Source organism: Gigantopelta aegis, chromosome 5 (assembly GCF_016097555.1).
Source record: "Gigantopelta aegis isolate Gae_Host chromosome 5, Gae_host_genome, whole genome shotgun sequence".
In the NCBI taxonomy this organism is placed as follows: Eukaryota; Metazoa; Mollusca; class Gastropoda; order Neomphalida; family Peltospiridae; genus Gigantopelta; species Gigantopelta aegis.
Window position 1 is genome coordinate 33569954 of NC_054703.1, and position 22364 is coordinate 33592317.

General features: G+C 38.4%; 1 protein-coding gene across 4 annotated transcripts in view; it reads left to right on the forward strand.

The window, feature by feature from the left end:
• The first annotated feature begins 13073 nt into the window (after positions 1-13073).
• LOC121373658 (methionine-rich protein-like) overlaps positions 13074-22364 on the forward strand; it is a 35143-nt gene continuing 25852 nt past the window's right edge. For 2 of the 4 annotated variants that reach the window (XM_041500372.1, XM_041500373.1), the window contains exons 1-2: positions 13074-13249; positions 20878-20901. In XM_041500372.1, the coding sequence (XP_041356306.1) occupies positions 13213-13249; positions 20878-20901 (61 nt within the window). In that variant the 5' untranslated portion in view covers positions 13074-13212. The remainder of the gene's footprint in view (positions 13250-20877; positions 20902-22364) is intronic. The other 2 variants (XM_041500370.1, XM_041500371.1) reach the window with 2 other exon arrangements.

Below are 22364 nucleotides of genomic sequence, written 5' to 3' on the forward strand. Positions count from 1 at the left end.
TGGACTAGTGCAGTCAACGAATTTAAGAACACAACGAAAATATAATACATATACACATATAATACGACTTGACTATACTACCTTTTTGATCCACGAATATAACTATCCAACGAAATGTGTATTTTTTTTTAGCAAAACCACGAAAATATAAATCCACGAAAATAAAGAATTTCACAGTATATCGTGACACCCCTATAAAATATGTACTACAATATGTATTATTGGTGTATTTCATTCAGACTGGACAACCACTTTGCCTTTAAATCCCAAACTGTTGGTGTATGTTTTAATATACCGAACCCCGTTAAAAACGCATTAGTCAGATTTATAGTCGTAATCACATTTAACTGATATTCTATAACTGGGTGTATTCTAGTAACTGAATTTTCTGTAACTGGATGTATTCTGGTAACTGAATTTTCTATAACTGGATGTATTGTGGTAAATGAATTTTCTATAACTGGATGTATTGTGGTAAATGAATTTTCTACAATTGGGTGTATTCTGGTAATTGGATTTTCTATAACTGGATGTATTCTGATAACTGAATTTTCTATAACTGGATATCTTCTGATAACTAAATTTTCTATATCTGGATGTATTCCGGTAACTGAATTTTCGATAACTGGATGTATTCTGGTAATTGAATTTTCTATAACTGGATGTATTCTGATAACTGAATTTTCTATAACTGGATATCTTCTGATAACTAAATTTTCTATATCTGGATGTATTCCGGTAACTGAATTTTCAATAACTGGATGTATTCTGGTAATTGAATTTTCTATAACTGGATGTATTCTGGTACATAACGCCGAAATTGCATACAAGATTTAAGGTTATTATTTTTTTATAGTAACTTTACGCTTGTGATAGAAATAACGACTGAAAATTGGATAGTGCGTTTTTAATGGAGTTTAGTATATTAATGTTTTATCAATTAGATTTATTTTAATAACTATATTGCTACAGAGAAATATGATAATGTAACACACATACATACAAAAATGAACCATTCAGTTTCCCAACTGAAGTGACTTGACAGTTGTGGTGGTAGTACTTATGATGGGTGTCACCAGTGGGGCAGGATATGCTCACGTTTCGCGTACACCTCATATCATTACTGTTCTGACAGTGATTCGTGCGTGCATTTCATCACAGCTGTACTTATTCCAATGAGCTCTGTCCTGTGCTAGTTTTGATTTAGTAAACTAGTATGTGAGGGCAGTCTTCTTTGTGGTAATGCAAGAGGGATGGAGTCTCCAGTAAAGGATTTCGTCTGGAGTGGCAGTCCTCCTATAGATTATGCACTAACGAGATATTCGTGGAATCAACTACTAGTTTGCCAAATGTCCATTCGACTTTGTATTGTGCAGAGATACGAACCTGGGGCCCTATTTTCGAAGCAATCTTAGCCTACGAAATCGTAAAATCATCGTAAGCTATGACGTCACTATGGCGTGTGCTGTAGTGACGTCACACCCTACGATGGTTTTACTATTTCGTAGCTCTAAGAGAGCTTCGAAAATATGGGTTCTGGTCCTGTATTTCGGGTTCCGTCGTTCAGATTTATTTCATTTCATTTTCAATTTATTTTCCTGCTTACGGTTCAAGCACGCTGTCCTGGGTCATACGGTTGTACTGAGTAGTGGGCCCACGCGTATTGATTTCCTTGTTGTCTATAACCTTGCCACCTAGAATATCTATACACCAGAACAAAATAGTTTTTTAAATAATATATTTCATAATACATAATAACCACTTGTTATTAAAGTTATTTATGTATTAGTATTATATTTTAATATCCCATCGACAGTTTAAGTTTTAGGATCAAATGTCAACATCCCACATAACTAGGGTAAAAATGGGTCCTTCCTAAAAACCCATATTTTACATATACGCGCGCGCGCGCGCGCACACACACACACACACACACACACACACACACACACACACACACACACACACACATACACACATACATACATACATATATATATATATATATACATACATATATATATATATGTATATATATATATGTATGTATATATGTATGTATCTATATATATGAATATATATGTATATATATATATATATATGTATATATATATATATATATATATATATATATAACACATATGAGTAAAGAAAATAGACCCTCTAAAACAATATTCATTGCAGGATAATACTATTTATTATTTTCTTAGTTCTTCATTTCTACTTATGTAAACTTGTAAATTTTATTTCGCACAAAACTAAGTATTGAAATCCCGTGGTCTTCTGTTCTTATTGTTATCCTAATTAGGGGCGTAGCTGGGCTCTATATAGAGTGTCTTTCTTCGGCTTATAGGTAGCAGTATACCAAATAAAATGTAACTAGGTCAGACGTCTAAACATTAAATACTGCCAGGCCTGCTATTGGTGAGATAATATGTGGCAGTAATCCGTTAGAGAAGGAGAGTGGCTAAACTAATTCTGTCGATTAAAGAATATTTTTTTACTGTATTTTATTCATTTCTAATAACCAGGTAATGGTATCCAGGTAGGTGTCGAGTTTTCAACTTTCGAAAAATTTAGAAAATCCAAGATGGCCGCCATGAAATAATGAAAATCATTCAGATAAGATTATTTGCTTTAAATGTAATGCTAGTTTCAGACTACCAACTGTCACGACGGAGTTGGCCAACTCACTGAGCTCACGACTTCTACGACTGTCCAGTTGCTAGTCTGAGCGCTATTACAACTCGATTCTCGTCGTATACAACAACCGATTAGTTGTTAATCTGAACGCACGCGTTGGGAGTTGGGAAAATTACAACACAACCATTGAGTTGGCCAACTTAGTCGTGACATTTGACAGTCTTACGATGGATGCCCTCAGATTAACAACTAATTGGTCGTAGAAGTCGTACACGACGACAATCGAGTTGTAAGAGCGCTCAGACTAGCAACTGGATACATGTAGAAGTCGTGACAGCAGAAAGTTGGCCAACGTTCTCGTGGCAGTTGGTAGTCTGACGCTAGCATTAGTCACATATTACTATTGTGGTCTGTGAGATTTGATGTCGTGGTACAGTCGCTTTAAAACACCCAGTGCGCCCAGCTACGTCCCTGTCGTTTATGATGTTTAGTCTAGTATAGTTAATATATACTGTCAGAGTATGACGAATACTGTATATAAAAATTATTACTGTACATAGCAATGCACGCAAAACACATTCTCCATTGCAAATGGAATATTATAGTGATTAACACTTTTGATTGTTCAGTATCTTGATTAAAATTAAGTCAATTAATGTGTTGCTTGTTTTTCTATAATAATGTTACAAGGACACATCTTGTATTCAAGGAGGGTTACAACGTTCGAAAAGGAGCATATCTCTAAGAAACAAAAATACATTAACACACGTTATATATCGTAACATTTCCACTAAGCACCAAACCGAAATAGATATCACAAGCCCCCACTCCCCCACCTCACACACACACACACACACACACACACACGCACGCACAAACACACACACACACACACACACAGACACACATACACACAGACACACATATACACATGCACACACACACACACACACACACACAGACAGACACACATACACACACACAGACACACACATATACACATACACATACACACACATACACACATATACACACACACACATACACATACACACACACATACACACACACATACAAACATATACAGTGAACATAAATATATCCATTGTTTTCTTGATGCGCGGTCGGTTTGGGCTATTTCTCGTTCCAGCCAGTGCACCACGACTTGTATATCAAAGGATGTGGTATGTGTTACCTTGTCTTTGGAATGGTGCATATAAAAGATAACATGCTAATAATGGAAAAATGTAGCGGGTTTCCTCTCTGAGACTATATGTCAAACTTACCAAATGTTTGACATCCAATAGCCGATAATTAATAAATCAATGTACTCTAGTGGTGTCGTTAAACAAAACAAACTTCAACTTCGTTACATCTGCGATCTTTGGGACATAATATAAAATCACAGTCGATCACAAATGTCACTACAGACAGACATTCGATAATACTGCAAATGCAGTGGGCGGGCCCATGCGTGTGCAGGGGGTGGGTTTCAGGGTTCGACCCCCTACCACCAATACCCACCCACCCCACTCTCCGGTCAAGCAAGTTTATGTCCTTTTTTTCAATACATTTTCCGGGGAAGCTCGTCTCAACCCTCTTGTCATAGTCTAGACCTCCGCCGCCACGCTAAAATTCCAAAACACGCGCCTGTTGTAACGTGTTTCCGCCAGTATTTTAAGAAATTAAAATTACCTATTAAGTACATTTTCTTGTTTAGAACATCAATGTCTGAATAGCCGTGTGTGTGTGTGTGTGTGTCTGTGTCTGTGTTTGTGTATATATATATATGTGTGTGTGTGTGTGTGTGTGTGTATGTGTGTGTGTATGTGTGTGTGTGTGTGTGTGTGTGTGTGTGTGTGTGTGTGTGTGTGTGTGTGTGTCTGTGTCTGTGTCTGTGTCTGTGTGACTGAGCGAAATCCCGTCCTATATAATCGTAACAAGATATTGTGTGTGCATTAACAAACACAAATTCAAATATACACAAGCATACACAGAATATCAGACAGAGGATTTGAAAGTATTCATAATGAAATTACAAAACTATAAAAACGTTTTCTAAGGATACCACCTTTTTTAGAGTTAAATACTTTATACAATTTATATATATATATTTGGTTCAGACTGACAGAAAGATAAGTAACGATTTCTTTCATTCATGAAAAACAAACATGTAAATATATAATGAAACTTATCTCCGATATCGTAATTATTACACAATGGACATATTCTATTTTGTAGTGGTACATTTTTTTCTATCTGCCCGTTTCAATCGGAGAATCATTGTTTGATCATCTAAACTGTAATAATGAGCACCAGTGTTTTCTCTCTATTATTGTGAGGAAGAAGAAGAAGAAGGAGAAGAAGCAGAAGAAGAAGAAGAAGAAAGAAGAAAAATTATTTTATTATTGCTGTACATAAATCATGTAATATAAATATATGTATACAGAGGTTAAAAAGTACAGCATCCGGCCTAAATCAGGTAATATAAATATATGTACACAGAGGTTAAAAAGTACAGCATCCAGCCAAACGGCCTAAATCAGGTAATATAAATATATGTACACAGAGGTTAAAAAGTACAGCATCCAGCCTAAATCAGGTAATATAAATATATGTACACAGAGGTTAAAAAGTACAGCATCCAGCCTAAATCAGGTAATATAAATATATGTACACAGAGGTTAAAAAGTACAGCATCCAGCCAAACGGCCTAAATCAGGTAATATAAATATATGTATACAGAGGTTAAAAAGTACAGCATCCAGCCAAACGGCCTAAATCAGGTAATATAAATATATGTATACAGAGGTTAAAAAGTACAGCATCCAGCCAAACGGCCTAAATCAGGTAATATAAATATATGTATACAGAGGTTAAAAAGTACAGCATCCAGCCAAACGGCCTAAATCAGGTAATATAAATATATGTATACAGAGGTTAAAAAGTACAGCATCCAGCCAAACGGCCTAAATCAGGTAATATAAATATATGTATACAGAGGTTAAAAAGTACAGCATCCAGCCAAACGGCCTAAATCAGGTAATATAAATATATGTACACAGAGGTTAAAAAGTACAGCATCCAGCCAAACGGCCTAAATCAGGTAATATAAATATATGTACACAGAGGTTAAAAAGTACAGCATCCAGCCTAAATCAGGTAATATAAATATATGTACACAGAGGTTAAAAAGTACAGCATCCAGCCTAAATCAGGAAATATAAATATATGTACACAGAGGTTAAAAAGTACAGCATCCAGCCAAACGGCCTAAATCAGGAAATATAAATATATGTACACAGAGGTTAAAAAGTACAGCATCCAGCCAAACGGCCTAAATCAGGTAATATAAATATATGTACACAGAGGTTAAAAAGTACAGCATCCAGCCAAACGGCCTAAATCAGGAAATATAAATATATGTACACAGAGGTTAAAAAGTACAGCATCCAGCCAAACGGCCTAAATCAGGTAATATAAATATATGTACACAGAGGTTAAAAAGTACAGCATCCAGCCTAAATCAGGTAATATAAATATATGTATACAGAGGTTAAAAAGTACAGCATCCAGCCAAACGGCCTAAATCAGGTAATATAAATATATGTACACAGAGGTTAAAAAGTACAGCATCCAGCCTAAATCAGGTAATATAAATATATGTATACAGAGGTTAAAAAGTACAGCATCCAGCCTAAATCAGGTAATATAAATATATGTATACAGAGGTTAAAAAGTACAGCATCCAGCCAAACGGCCTAAATCAGGTAATATAAATATATGTACACAGAGGTTAAAAAGTACAGCATCCGGCCAAACGGCCTAAATCAGGAAATATAAATATATGTACACAGAGATTAAAAAGTACAGAATCCAGCCAAACGGCCTAAATCAGGAAATATAAATATATGTACACAGAGGTTAAAAAGTACAGCATCCAGCCAAACGGCCTAAATCAGGAAATATAAATATATGTATACAGAGGTTAAAAAGTACAGCATCCAGCCTAAATCAGGAAATATAAATATATGTACACAGAGGTTAAAAAGTACAGCATCCAGCCAAACGGTCACGGCATATTTTTGAAACTAGAGGTCTGTCCCTTTAACTAAACTTAGTGTGCATTTTCATGAGCTGAAACTAGGGTCTTTCGAAGTGTTTTTTTAACTAGGGTCTTTCCCTTTAACTAAACTTAGTGTGCATTTTCATGGGCTGAAACTAGGGTCTGTCCCTTTAACTAAACTTAGTGTGCATTTTTCATGGGCTGAAACTAGGGTCTGTCCCTTTAACTAAACTTAGTCACGGTTTGCATTTTAACATGGGCTGAAACTAGGGTCTGTCCCTTTAACTAAACTTAGTGTGCATTTTCATGGGCTAACTAAACTCAGGGTCTGTCTGTCCCTTTAACTAAACTTAGTGTGCATTTTCATGGGCTGAAACTAGGGTCTGTCCCTTTAACTAAACTTAGTGTGCATTTTCACGGGCTGAAACTAGGGTCTGTCCCTTTAACTAAACTTAGTGTGCATTTTCACGGCTGAAACTAGGGTCTGTCCCTTTAACTAAACTTAGTGTGCATTTTCATGGGCTGAAACTAGGGTCTGTCCCTTTAACTAAACTTAGTGTGCATTTTCATGGGCTGAAACTAGGGTCTGTCCCTTTAACTAAACTTAGTGTGCATTTTCACGGGTTGAAACGAGGGTCTGTCCCTTTAAAAGCACAGGGAGGTATGCCTCAAATTCAACAGTAGTTTTAAATAATATATAATTTCAATCGGTGGATGTGTTATCAATATAAGTACATGTATAAGTACAATGGCATCAAACTCAGGATTGATCATTGGATGACGCCCAGCACAAAAGAAATATCGGATACTGGGGGTCAGATAAAAGTATATGAACGAATTAAGCGACTTTTTGTGTTGTTTTAATTAATCGTCGGCTATTAGATGATGATATGATACTTTTTTTTATTTCCTCCACATTATGAAGATTTCTTTATACACACACAAACAAAAGTAGGAACATACATCAATCAATCCAACAATTAATTTCACAGGATTATATACAACTGTAATATTGCCCTACATGTACACTGAACTTTCACTTAAAACTTGATTATATATTGGCGACACACATGTACAAACTTTGAAAATTGCGATATAAATTTGACTCACAGATGAAAGTCAGTGTCACTGATGTCATTATTTTCTCCGCCAAGAATACAGTTTAAAAGTTTGTCATCATTTTGGTCACAGAAGATAAAATATTCGTGTACAGAAAAAAATATCTGCTATTTTATCAAAAGTTTATTTCTGATTTGTAACAGTTTTTCACAGTGTAGTAGAATATGTGTTGTATAGTCAACTGTTTCTTTATCACAAAGAATGCATTTTCTATCAAATAATTTCATGCTGCCTATTTTAATTAAAGATGATATTGGGAGTGTGAACTTTGGATGCACGTAAGCTATTTCCCAACGAGTATGAATCATTATGTTTGGGTGAATGTTGTAAAATCGAAGAAGTTGATTTGTATCCCTCAGGTGAGACCGGTGGTTTTCATTTTCCCATTCAAGAAGGGTTCTGTATACCCTGGCTCTCCATCGCTCCTTGTCTACAAATGTACCATTTTGAACATAACAATGTATAACATCAGTAATATTGTATTTGTATGCTACATTAAAGATGTCTGATATAAAGTTTTTTGTTCCATTTCAGGCCTTGATCTTAAGTCTTTTCAGTGGTAGCCCACCGGACTACCAGGTTATAAACTTAAAATGATTTAGTACACCTACTAGATACTCTCCTAATTTTCAAAGAAATATTTGTTTAGAAACACGTGTTGTAAAGAATCTTATATGACGTTTTCTTACAGATAGTTCAGCATATACCACGGATTTTGATATGCCAGTCGTGGTGCAATAAAAGTCGATACAGTTTGTGAAATGAAAATACATTTCATTTAATCTCTTATTTTCATGCTTATATCCAATTAAGATTCAAGCACGCTGTCCTGGGCACACACATCAGCTATATGGACTCTCTGTCCAGGACAGTTGGTTAGTGGATGGTGAGAGAGAAGTCGGTGTAGTGTCTTTACACTGAGTCTTTAAACTCGCTCTCAGTGGAAGCCGGTACCGGGAGGCGAACCTAGTACCTTCCAGCCGTAACCACTATACCGCTGAGGCCGATTGGCGTTTTATTCAAACAATTAAACCATGATCAAACTACACCTTAAACAACATAACACTATAGATAATATATATATATATATATATATATATATATATATATATAATATATATATATATATATATATATATATATATATATATATCTATATATATATCTATATCTATATCTATATGTATATGTATATGTATATGTATATGTATATATATATATACATATACATATACATATACTTATACTTATACTTATACTTATACTTATATTATACTTATACTTATACTTATACATATACATATACATATACATATATATATATATATATATATTAAAAAAACATGGACGTACCGACAGGGATCGATCCTAGACCTTCCGCGCATCAGGCGAACACTTTTCCATAGGGCTACGCCCCTCTCTCCACTCCCCTCCAAAACAAATAATAATAATAATAAAAATGTGTCGAGTGTGTCGTTAAGTAAAGCATTTCTGTTTTTTTCGCTTCCGGAAACTCGTCGTTTAGGCGACCACTCCTGCAATAAAACATACGACAGACGACATCCTGTCAAATTCCGCGACGAATAACGTATTTAACCATGTTGTCAGGGCGCTGTCATGGCGGCCGTTCCTCGGCCGAGATCGTCTAAGCTGGGAAATAAATGGGGGTGGGGCGGGGGGGGGGGGGGGGGGGGGGGGGGGGCAAACTGGAGAGAAAGGACAATGGCGATCACCGGACTATGAGTTAAATAGGGAAGGAAGGAAATGTTTTATTTAACGACGCACTCAACACATTTTATTGACGGTTATATGGCGTCAGACATATGTTTAAAAACCACAGAGATATTGAGAGAGGAAACCCGTTGTCGCAACTTCATGGGCTACTCTTTTCGATTAGCAGCAAGGGATCTTTTTATATGCACCATCCCACAGACAGGATAATACATACCACGGCCTTTGTTACACCAGTTGTGGAGCACTGGCTGGAACGAGAAATAGCCCAATGGGTCCACCGATGGGGGATCGATCCTAAACCGACCGCGCATCAAGCGAACGCTTTACCACTGGGCTACGTCCCGCCTCTTGAGGGAGTACTAAATAACATACTAGTATCCGACTTGGTCAAAGTTCGAGATTCACCGAATTTTTGATTGAACAGTTAATCAGGCACGGAAGTGCAGGTGTGTGTGTGGTGTGTGGGGGGGGGGGGGGGGGGTATGTTATTGGTAGTAAATCTTAAAGCCGAGACACATCTCAGTCAGCCATGTGTGACAGTGTTTTTGTTGTCAAAACATTTAGTTTCATCTGGGCAATAAATGTATAAACTTTTATTTCATCTAGTACCACTGTGTTAAATAGCTTTGTGCTTCAAACATGTATGTCAAAGAAGTGCACTCGCTAAATTTAGATGCGGAGTTGAATCTGGTCGACAGAATAATACACCTCTGGAAGAAAGGAAATATTTTAGTTGTCTTAACGAATGTCACGTCCTGCTTAAGTGCCCATTATATGCTGACATTACGTTGGAATTACTCACACACTGTCCCCTCCCCTCTCCACTACTAAACAAAATGGGTTCCTGTGTGCCTATGAAGATAGCCTACATTCTTGAATGGATTAATACGTTTAATTATTGTGCAACGTTCAGCCTGTCCCTTTAATGCGGGACATTAGGATCGATCCTCGTCGGTGGGCCCAATGGACGATTTCTTGTTCCATCCCGTGCACCAAGACAGGTATATCAAAGGTTGTGATAGGTGCTATTCTGTCTGTGCGATGGTGCGTATAAAAGATATCTCGCTACTAATGGAAAACTGTTGGTTTCCTCTCTAAGACTATATCCCTAAAGTACCAACTGTTTGACATCCAATAGCCGATGACTAATAAATCAATGTGCTCTAGTGATGTCGTTAAACAAAACAGACATTAATGCGGGACATCCAAGCCATTAGTGCTCAGGTTTAGCTCCCAGATATAATTTATTGTTGTTATCCCCAAATTAGATTTTAAAATACTTCATCGGATCACAAATGGTCTTTGTGTGTAGCACGAAAATACTTTTAAATATTTGCATATTCTCAGTGACAGGAAGTTTTCGAAAGAGAGAAGAAAAAACCAGCACCCATTATAGAACTTAAAAGGTTGTCTGACGTTTATCTGATGTTTCGTCAAAATGATGTCTGTTTTATTCACAGAGTGTTGAGGGGTATGTACAGCGCGTGTCTGTCACTTGTCGAGCGTTACTATTATTAAATATTAAAGCACAAACACGATTCGCTTAGTTCATGTGATGGTTTTGTTTTCTTCAGTTTACTGAATAATTTCTGTCAATCTACTTTAACCTCACAGTGTTTTTGTTAATTTCATATGTTTCTGTGTTCCTGTCTATCTGTCCTATCTGTCTTCTCTCTCTCTCTCTCTCTCTCTCTCTCTCTCTCTCTCTCTCTCTCTCTCTCTCTCTCTCTCTCTCTCTCTCTCTCTCTCTCTCTCTCTCTAGAGAGAGACACCTCTAATCTACTCTCGATATCTCTCTCTCTCTTCTCTCATCTCTCTCTCTCTCTCTTTTTGTTTTTTTGTTTTTCTCCTCTCTCCCGAGAAAGAAGAGAGAGAGGAGAGAGAGACAGAGAGAGAGAGAGAGAGAGAGAGAGAGAGACAGAGACAGAGAGAGAGAGAGAGAGAGAGAGAGAGAGAGAGAGAGAGAGAGAGAGAGAGAGAGTGAGAGACAGAGACAGAGACAGAGACACAGAGAGACAGACAGACAGAGAGAGAGAGAGAGAGAGAGAGGAAGGGGGAAGAGAGAGACAGATAGGGAGGGAGAGGAAGAGAGAGACAGAGAGGGAAGAGAGAGAGGAATAAAGATAGAGAGAGAGAACGGGAAGAGAGAGATGAAGAGTGAAATAATGAGATAGAGAGGAACGAGAAAAGGAAAGAGAGAACAATATATATAGAGAGCTGAGAGATACGGAGAGAGAGAGAGAGAGAGAGAGAGAGAGAGAGAGAGAGAGAGAGAGAGAGAGAGAGAGAGAGAGAGAGAGAGAGAGATAGCTGAGAGAGAAACATAGAAATGGAGAGGCAAACCTAGAAGGGAAATAGAGACAGAGAGACAGACGGACCGTGTGTCTGTCGGCCTGTTTACGCACACACCTGTCAACGATAAGACGCGGGCACGACATCCTAATCCCCAATACAGGTAAGCTCTCTGGGGAGCTATACTGCATCATCAATTACTCTGCTGCGTCGTTCTTAAAGGGACGTTGTCCCCTGGTCTTCTTAAACTTAAACAAATCTCTCTCTCTTCTCTCTGTCTCTGTCTCTCTCTCTCTCTCTCTCTCTCTCTCTCTCTCTCTCTCTCTCTCTCTCTCTCTCTCTCTCTCTCTCTCTCTCTCTCTCTCTCTCTCTCTCTCTCTCCTACCCCTCTCTTTCTGCATTATGCTTCAACCTGGAATCTGTATCTCATAAATCAACAACAAAAAACATTTTTAAAAAACCTAATCGCCTTTATTTTAAAAGCGAAGACCCTTTAATAAAATCAATATAAAAATATATACGGCCGTAGGTGAAAAACAAAGTGAGATATGTTTATTAAAGAACGTGTAATTCATCATGTCTCGAAGCCCTTGACAAAACTGTCAAATGTTCCCAAAATATACAAACAGGTAGGATATTGTTTTTGGACAAATAAAAAAATAATGCAGATACTTTTTCTTTCTTTTTTTGCAATTAGGAATTAGGAATTTCGGTTATGTAACAGTCAGCGAAAATTGTTCTTCGATTTTCAACTTTTATTTTTTTTAAATAGTATACGTTAACACGGGCGTAGGAAGGTGCCAAAACGTGTGGGGGGGGGGGGGTGGCACACACACATATATAAATACATGTATAAATATATAAAAAACATGGCTGCTGTTAAAAAGTGTGTGGGGTGGGGGTGGAGGTGGGGGGGGGGAGGTACATGACCCCACCCCAACTCCATACACACGTTCAACCTTATTTACAAACCCGCCCTTGGAGCGAATCCTCTACCCATTAAAGTATGTCACACCGCCCGCCTGCAGAACTTTATTACACCATTTCACAACAGTTTTCTACACTAATACATAAATCATCTGTGTGACTCTTTTTTTTTTTTTTCTTTTTCTTTTTCTTTCCTTACATTTTCTTCATAATTTATCACAGAAAAAAACTCGCCAACATGCATAATTTAATATTTTAAGAAGGCAACGAATGTGCGTCCCAGGGTCATATGCTAACCAGTGTCGAGTGGTCGTGACGCATTGAGTTATCTCTCCTGACAGGCCGAGTCACGTGACTAGCGGAGATGCTGCGCTAGGCACTATTATTCTAAGAAATTACATACAGAGGTTTGAGGTGCTCGAGATTTAAAGATGGGGAAAAAAGCACCGACTGTTACTTTGCTTCTAGGTAAGTCTCTGATTTGTTTTTGTTGTTGTTTGTTTCTCTTCTTCTTCCTTTTCCTTTTGTCTCCCCCCTCCTCATTCTTCTTCTTCTTCCAGGTAAATTTCTGCTTCGTTTTTGTTTTTGTTGTTTGTTTTACTTGGAATGGTGCATAGGCCTATAAACGATCCTTTGCTACGAATGGAAAGATGTAGCACGTTTTCTCTCTGACTAAATGTCAAAATTACCAAATGTTTGACATCCAATAGCCGATGATAAATAAATCAATGTGCTCTAGTGGTGTCGTTAAACAAAACAATGTTTTTCTTCTTCTTCGTCAAGGTAAGTTTCTGCTCTGTTTTTGTTTGTTTCTTCTTCTTCTTCTTCTTCTTTTTATTTACGTGGGCTGGATTTTGCCTAATGCGCGATCGATTAAGGATCGAGCCTCGTCGGTTGTCCCATTGGACTATTCCTTGTGTCAGCTAGTGCTCCACAACTAGTACAACAAAAGGTGCATTAAAACATAACTTGCTGCTGACCGAAGAGTAGCCCATGGTGTGGTGGCCGCTATAGTTTCCTCTCTCATTGACCATAATTATCTTTTGGGTTTTTTCTTTTGTTTAACGACACCACTAGAGCACATTGATTAATTAATCATCGGCTATTGGATGTCAAACATTTGGTAATTGTGACTCGTAACCATCACCGGAAACCCGCTACATTTTTCCTAATGTAGCATGGGATCTTTTATATGCAATTTCTCACAGACAGGAAAGCACATACCACGGTCGTTGACCAGTTGTGGTGCACTGGTTGGAATGAGACAAAACCCATTCAGTTGCATGGATCCACCGAGGTGGTTCGATACTGCGATGAAAGCACCTCTAGCAAGCTATAATGTTTTGAGTGCGTTGTTAAATAAATTGTTTTTCTTTCTTTAACCATATGACCATAAATGAAAATATGTTGAATGCGTCGTTAAATAAAAATGGTTTTCCTTTTTTTTTACTCTTTTATTATACTATACTATACTGTACCCAGTGTTCGTGGATTCAGTCACGGTACAATTAAGCATTGTCTTTGGACAGGAAGAAAGTATTAGTCAACAATCCAACATATCCAGAGGCTATATCTGTTGACCTTGCTAATGCGTAACATTACGCAATTGTTGCGCGATGTTGCGTAACCCCTGACTGCTTTACGCAATAGAAGTTACAAGAGAAAACATGCCCGCTTTCAGAAATGAAATGAAATTGGTTGAATAACGTGAAACGGGACTTCAGTGGTGGTTCTAGGGGGGGGGGGGGGGGAGTGGATCACAATGTTAAAGTTAACTTAGGATTTGTCACTTCTACGTAGCCCAGTGGTTAAGCGGTTGCTCGATGCACTGACGGTCACCGTCGGTGGGCCCATCGGACTATTTCACGTTGCAGCCAGTACACCACGACTGTTATTTCAAAGGCGGTGGTATTTTGTGTGGGATGGTGCATATAAAAGACCCCTTGCTAGCAATGAAAAATGTAAGAGGGTTTTCTGTCTACGGCAAGACGTCAAAATTATCAAATGTTTAACTTCTAATAGGCGACGATCAATAAATCAATGTGCTCTAGTGGTGTCGTTAAACTAAACACACGTTTAACTCTGAGAATGTTGAAAGCGGTCGTGAGAACAATTTCGCATGTAAAAGATCTTTAAAAGGAAATCACGACAGGTTGGGGCAAAATAACAAAGTAACAAATGAAGAGAGTTAAAGTTTATTTTATTTAAACGAAAAAAAAGAAAGAAAGAAAGAAATGTTTTATTTAACGACGCACTCAACACATTTTATTTACGGTTATATGGCGTCAGACATATGGTTAAGGACCACACAGATTTGGAGAGGAAACCCGCTGTCGCCACATAGACTACTCTTTTTACGACAGGCAGCAAGGGATCTTTTATTTGCGCTTCCCACAGGCAGGATAGCACAAACCATGGCCTTTGTTGAACCAGTTATGGATCACTGGTCGGTGCAAGTGGTTTACACCTACCCATTGAGCCTTGCCTCGACTGGGATCCGAACCCAGTACCTACCAGCCTGTAGACCGATGGCCTAACCACTACGCCACCGAGGCCGGTCTAAAAAGAAAGAAAAAAATGTTTTATTTGACGACGCACACAACACATTTTATTTACGGTTATATGGCGTCGGATATATTGTTAAGGACCATACAAGTATTGAGAGAGGAAACCCGCTGTCGATACTTCATGGGCTACTCTTTTCGATTAGCAGCAAGAGATCTTTTATATGCACCATCCCACAGAGAGGATAGTACATACCACGGCCTTTGTTACACCAATTGTGGAGCAATGGCTGGAACGAGAAATAGCCCAATGGGTCCACCGATGAGGATCGATCCCAGACCGACCGCGCATCAAGCGAACGCTTTCGGCTACTAGATGAGAAACATTTGGTAATTCTGACATATAGTCTTATAGAGGAAACCTGCTACATTTTTCCATCCCACAAACAGGATAGTACATACTACGGCCTTTGGTATACCAGACTGGTAGTCTTGGTGCACTGGCTGGAACGAGAAGTTGTCCGATGGGCCCACTGACGGTGATCGATCCTAGAGTGACCGCGCATCGGGCGATCTTGTTTGTTTGTTTTATTTAACGACACCACTGGAGCAAATCGATTAATTAATCATCTGTTATTGGATTTCAAACATTTGGTAGATCTCTTTACCACCACTGGGTTACGTTCCGCCCCAAGAAATGAAGCAGTCTATTTCAGCCTGGAATGAAAATAAAATGGCGGGCCATCAACCATCTTTTATAGTATGTGCAGTAGATGTCGAGTAGGTTTCCATTGAAGGGGCAGGACGTAGCCCAGTGGTACAGCGTTCGCTCGATGCGCGGTCGGTGTGGGATCGATCCCCGTCGGTGGGCCCATGGGTCTATTTCTCGTTCAAGCCAGTGCACCACGACTGGTATATCAAAGGCCGTGGTATGTACTACCCTGTCTGTGGGATGGTGCATATAAAAGATTCCTTGCTGCTAATCGGAAAGGGTAGCCCATGAAGTGGCGACAGCGGGTTTCCTCTCAGTATCTGTATGGTTTTTAACCATATGTCTGACGCCATATAACCGTAAATAAAATGTGTTGAGTGTGTCGTTAAGTAAAACATTTCTTCTTCTTTTTTGTTTCCACTGATATACCTTGTTTTGAGATCACATATCACATTTTGTGTACAGATACACTAAAGTTACAGTTTGTTTTGTTTAACGACACCACTAGAGCACATTAATTTATTAATCACTGGCTATTGGATGTCAAGCATTTGGTAATTCTGACACTATATAGTCTTAGAGAGTAAACCAGTCACAATTTTGCCATTAGTAGCAAGGGATCTTTTATATGCACCATCCAACAGACAGGATAGCACATACCACGGCCTGTGATATACCAGCCGTGGTGCACTGGCTGGAACGAGAAATTACCAAATGGGTCTACCGACAACATCATAAACTGTTTGGTTTTTTCTTGGTTTGTTTGGGGTTTTGTTGTTGTTGTTGTTGTTGTTGTTTTGTTTTGTTTGTTTGTTTGTTGTTGTGTTTTGTTGTGGGTTTTGTGTTTTTGTTTTGTTTGGGTTTTTGGGGTTTGTTTTGTTGTTGTTGTGTTTTGTTGTGGGTTTTGTGTTTTTGTTTTGTTTGGGTTTTTGGGGTTTGTTTGGGGTTTTTTTTTGGGGGGGGGTTTGGGGGGTGGGGAGGGGGGGGGGGGGGGTAAAAAGTTCAACGTTCTGTATTGCATACTGACCCCAGGCCAGCAGGCTTCGACGCTATTTGCATATCAGCACGAAAAAGAAATTAAAACGAAACGAATGAAATAAAACTAAAGAAGCGCTTGCTACACATGTTCGTCATTCTGTTACGACAGGGGATCTCCGCGAGTGAAATTCCATCAGCTGTGACAGCACGAAGCGCATTACGCCATGTTTCAATGTTAAACATCCGTCGCGTTATCTCCCACGGCGAGATATTAATTGACGCACCTGCCAGGTGTACTTGTGGAGCGGTGTCGTTACTTGTGGAACGGACAAAGTTGTGTTCAGGAGACCGAGCGCTCGCCGTTTTTGTGTGTGCATTTAAAAAAAATTGTTTTTGTTGTTGTTTTTTTGCGCCTGAGGTCAGGTGAACCTACAGTAGCGAATCTAAGTCCCCCACCCTGCCCCAAATTTAGCTCTCTTTTTAATGTTTTACGTTGGAGAATCCGAGGAATCCACATGCAGTTGAGGCCCCCCTAAATGAATGTTCTGGGTCCGCCACTGATATAATATGATAGAAGAAGAGAAGAAGAAGGAAATGTTTTATTTAACGACGCACTCAACACATTTTATTTACGGTTATATGACGTCGGACATATGGTTAAGGACCACACAGATATTGAGGGAGGAAACCCGCTGTCGCCACTTTATGGGCTACTCTTTTCGGTTAGCAGCAAGGGATTTTTTTATATGCACCATCCCACAGACATGATAACACATACCCTGGCTTTTGATATACCAGTCGTGGTGCACTGGCTGGAACGAGAAATAGCCTGTATAAAATCAAGAGATTTAATTTGATAGAGAATGTCTGTACTGTGGGACTGGATGTCAGAAACACAGTTATCTTCCTCAACTATGAAACAGAATGTCTGTACTGTGGGACTGGATGTCAGAAATACAGTTAACTTCCTGAACTATGAGATATAATGTCAGTACTGTGGGACTCCATGTCAGAAACGCAGTTAACTTCCTGAACTATGAGACAGAATGTCTGTACTGTGGGACTCAATGTCAGAAACACAGTTAACTTCCTCAACTATGAGATATAATGTCAGTACTGTGGGACTAAATGTCAGAAAAAAAACAGTTAACTTCATCAACTATGAGACAGAATGTCAGTACTGTGGGACTCAATGTCAGAAACACAGTTAACTTCCTGAACTATGAGACAGAATGTCTGTACTGTGGGACTCAATGTTAGAAACAAAGTTAACTTCTTCAACTATGAGACAGAATGTCTGTACTGTGGGACTGGATGTCAGAAACACAGTTAACTTCCTCAACTATGAGACAGAATGTCTGTACTGTGGGACTGGATGTCAGAAACACAGTTAACTTCCTGAACAATGAGACAAAATGTCTGTACTGTGGGACTCAATGTCAGAAACACAGTTACCTCCTGAACTATGAGATATAATGTCAGTACTGTGGGATTCAATGTCAGAAACACAGTTAACTTCCTGAACTATGAGATATAATGTCAGTACTGTGGGACTCAATGTCAGAAACACAGTTAACTTCCTGAACTATGAGACAGAATGTCAGTACTGTGGGACTCAATGTCAGAAACACAGTTAACTTCCTGAACTATGAGACAGAATGTCTGTACTGTGGGACTCAATGTCAGAAACACAGTTAACTTCCTGAACTATGAGACAGAATGTCAGTACTGTGGGACTCAATGTCAGAAACACAGTTAACTTCCTCAACTATGAGACAGAATGTCAGTACTGTGGGACTCAATGTCAGAAACACAGTTAACTTCCTCAACTATGAGATATAATGTCAGTACTGTGGGACTCAATGTCAGAAACACAGTTAACTTCCTGAACTATGAGACAGAATGTCTGTACTGTGGGACTCGATGTCAGAAACACAGTTAACTTCCTCAACTGAGACAGAATGTCTGTACTGTAGGACTCAATGTCAGAAACACAGTTAACTTCCTCAACTATGAGACAGAATGTCAGTACTGTAAAATTGAATGTCATTAACGTAGTTAGTTTCCTCCTTAACTATGGTTGAGGGGTTTCGTAGTCGTCAGTTGTTTCTGTGGTTTATATATATATATATATATATATATATATATATATATATATGACGTAAAATGAAACATCACTGCTACAAACATTAGCAAATGACCTCAAATACATTGGTATTCTAAACAAAACAAAAATGTCGTTAATGCGTAATATTGGCGGTACAAGAAAGATGTGTTTTCTAGTAAAGGATCTCCTGGAATGGCTGTCCTATAGACGAGGCACTAGATATATATTCATGGAATCAACCTCTATTCTGCCAAATATCTCCATTGGAGTCTGTATTATGCAGAGATACGGTCTTGGTTGTGGACAACTGTTTTGTCATTCAGATTTAGTTGCCTACATGATTGTTAGAAACATATTTCGCGAACACCTGATATCATCACTGTTATCACAGTGATTCATGAGTGCATGCCATCACAGCTGTATATATTCCATTGAGCTCTATCCTGTGCAAGTTTGGAGGAATGTTTTAAGCTAGTCGTGGGAATGGCAGTCCTCCTACAGGAGGGATAAAACATCCTGTTACGGATCTCTTAGGGGAGTGGCGGTCCTCTTAGACAAGCACCTGATAATGAAAGCAATCTCGGCTTTGCCTTAAATCATTTCGACTCTGTATTGTACTTCTGGTACGATTTTGACAATGGAATACGGTTTTGTTGTTCATATACCGGCGTCGGCGGCGTCGTGGTTAGGCCATCGGTCTACAGGCTGGTAGGTACTGGGTTCGGATCCCAGTCGAGGCATGGGATTTTTAATCCAGATACCGACTCCAAACCCTGAGTGAGTGCTCCGCAAGGCTCAGTGGGTAGGTGTAAACCACTTGCACCGACCAGTGATCCATAACTGGTTCAACAAAGGCCATGGTTTGTGCTATCCTGCCTGTGGGAAGCGCAAATAAAAGATCCCTTGCTGCTAATCGGAAGAGTAGCCCATGTAGTGGCGACAGCGGGTTTCCTCTCAAAATCTGTGTGGTCCTTAACCATATGTCTGACGCCATATAACCGTAAAATATTGTGTTGAGTGCGTCGTTAAATAAAACATTTCTTTATTTCTTTCTTTCTTTGTTGTCCATATATACAATGGTTGCCAAATCAGGACAATATCTGATTGATTTAAACATATTTTATTGATTTTGTTACAAATAGAGGATACTCCTTGAGTGTCTTGTGATATCATAATTTATCAGCACGAATTGATGAAATCCGAGGCTTGCCGAAGATTTTTATACTTTTATCAACGAGTGCTGATAAATTATGATATCACATGCTACGAGGGGGTATTCTTTTTATCATCCATTATCATTCTTTTCATTTGCGACAGTTGTAAATAATGTCAGTAATGTGGGTTAAATGTCACTATATTTGGCAGCGGTAGACTCGTAAACTAGCAGAATGGCAGTGGCGTGACGTCACTAATGATAGGTTTAGCGCTGACAAAAAACCACTGTGACGTAACAAAATATTGTCTCGTGATTAAAACTTGACCAATCAAGATTATAAGAAGCAATATCTCCTGCGGAGAATATCGCAGGAGATATCGCTAATTATAGTGCCAGCAATATCTCCTACAAAAGCCTTTAATGGATGATAAAAATAAACATATGAATTAGGCACAAGTTAAACAAATTACTAGGCTTGTTCCACAAAATCTGTTTAAACCTACGCAGCAAGACGATTAGACAACGCTCTGCAGTCGCGATATGGTAGGTTAACTGTGTATTTAGTTCAACTCCTCTTTCTGTGGTAAATTTGAGATTCAGTCATTGGAATAACATTCACGTTTTGTTCTCCTTTTTCAGGTATTGCAGTTGTGCTCTGCGTAGGTGAGTGCCAAGATAATAATATATACATAATATTTCTTTATTTACTCGTGTGGAATAAATAACGTCAGAAGGGGTTCAAAAATCCCATCACCCGACGCCCGTGCCAAGTGGAATTTTCATGTCGGGCAAGTAATTATGTTAACTGCATATGCCCGATGACAAGTGATTAATATAACACCTAAAACCTTTTTAAATTTTTTTTTCAAATATCGGTAAAACCTTTGGAAAGAGTTCCGATCATAGCTCTATAAGGAGAACTAACAATAACCCTAAATACGGGAATGATCGAAAATCTTGCCAACACACCAACATGGAAAACAATGTGTTCAAAAGTTCGATAACAATTTTAGAGTTATTCCCCTTTTACTATCGACTAAGATCGATAATTTCCGCCACTAAACGTTCAACTGAATTCATACAAGTAATCGGTTCGATGATCTTCAAACTTAGAAATAACATCCAATACGCTTTACAGCTTATATAAAAATAAAGTATACATGCCTTGTGTGTGCAATCATAATGTTTAATCTTTGCAAACATGGTCAATGAGGTGGGATACAGTTTAAAATTGTCATATCAATTCAAATTAAATTAGACGTTAACGTGGTTCCGGAATCTGCTCTTTGCAAATGAACAGGCGTAAAGCAAGTTTATAATTTCCGAGTTCACTTGAACAGAGCCTAAATATTATGAACTGTATTCTTATAAAAGTGGCAAGACATTTTAGTTTAGATATAATAAACCTTGTAGCAGAACATACTTAATGGGGGTTTTTCAGTACTTTACAAATGTAAATCTACGTTCGTGTAAAATGAACGGGTAAGGTGAAGTTATATTTCATTAGCCCTACGTCATAATCGTGAAGGTGCGATGCCCTCTAAGCATACATGAATAAATTTTGTTCTGCTTTATTAATAGTTTTTAACAAATAAATTATGCTCAATAAGTTAAAAATACAAGGCTGCAATCGATGTACACCCCCTCCCGGCTATTGTTTACCAAGCCTGCACTATTTAAAAACATTTGAAAGGTAACAGAGCTCATGTTTACTTTGAGCCCAGTTTTCTCAGCTATTAACAGGGTAAAAACACCCCAGAGAAGTGTTTTGAGGCACAAAATGTTAAATAATATACACACAATAATGACACATGGGTCAAAATCCCTAAACATTTTTGAACCCATGCCAGCCATAAAAGAATGGCTCACGAGTGGAAAGGGATCTCACAACATCTACGGCCATACAAGTGGTGACTAAGGCATACATCGACACAATAATTATATTTAGATGAACAAGTGGACACTACCAAACAAATAACAAAGTTTAAATCAACAAATGAACACTATTTAAAAAATAAAGTTTAAATCAATAAATAGAGAAGAGAGTTGAAACTACTGGACAGATATATACATTAATTACTTCCTAGGTAAGTGTTGTAACCTACTGGCAAAATTCTTTACAAGTG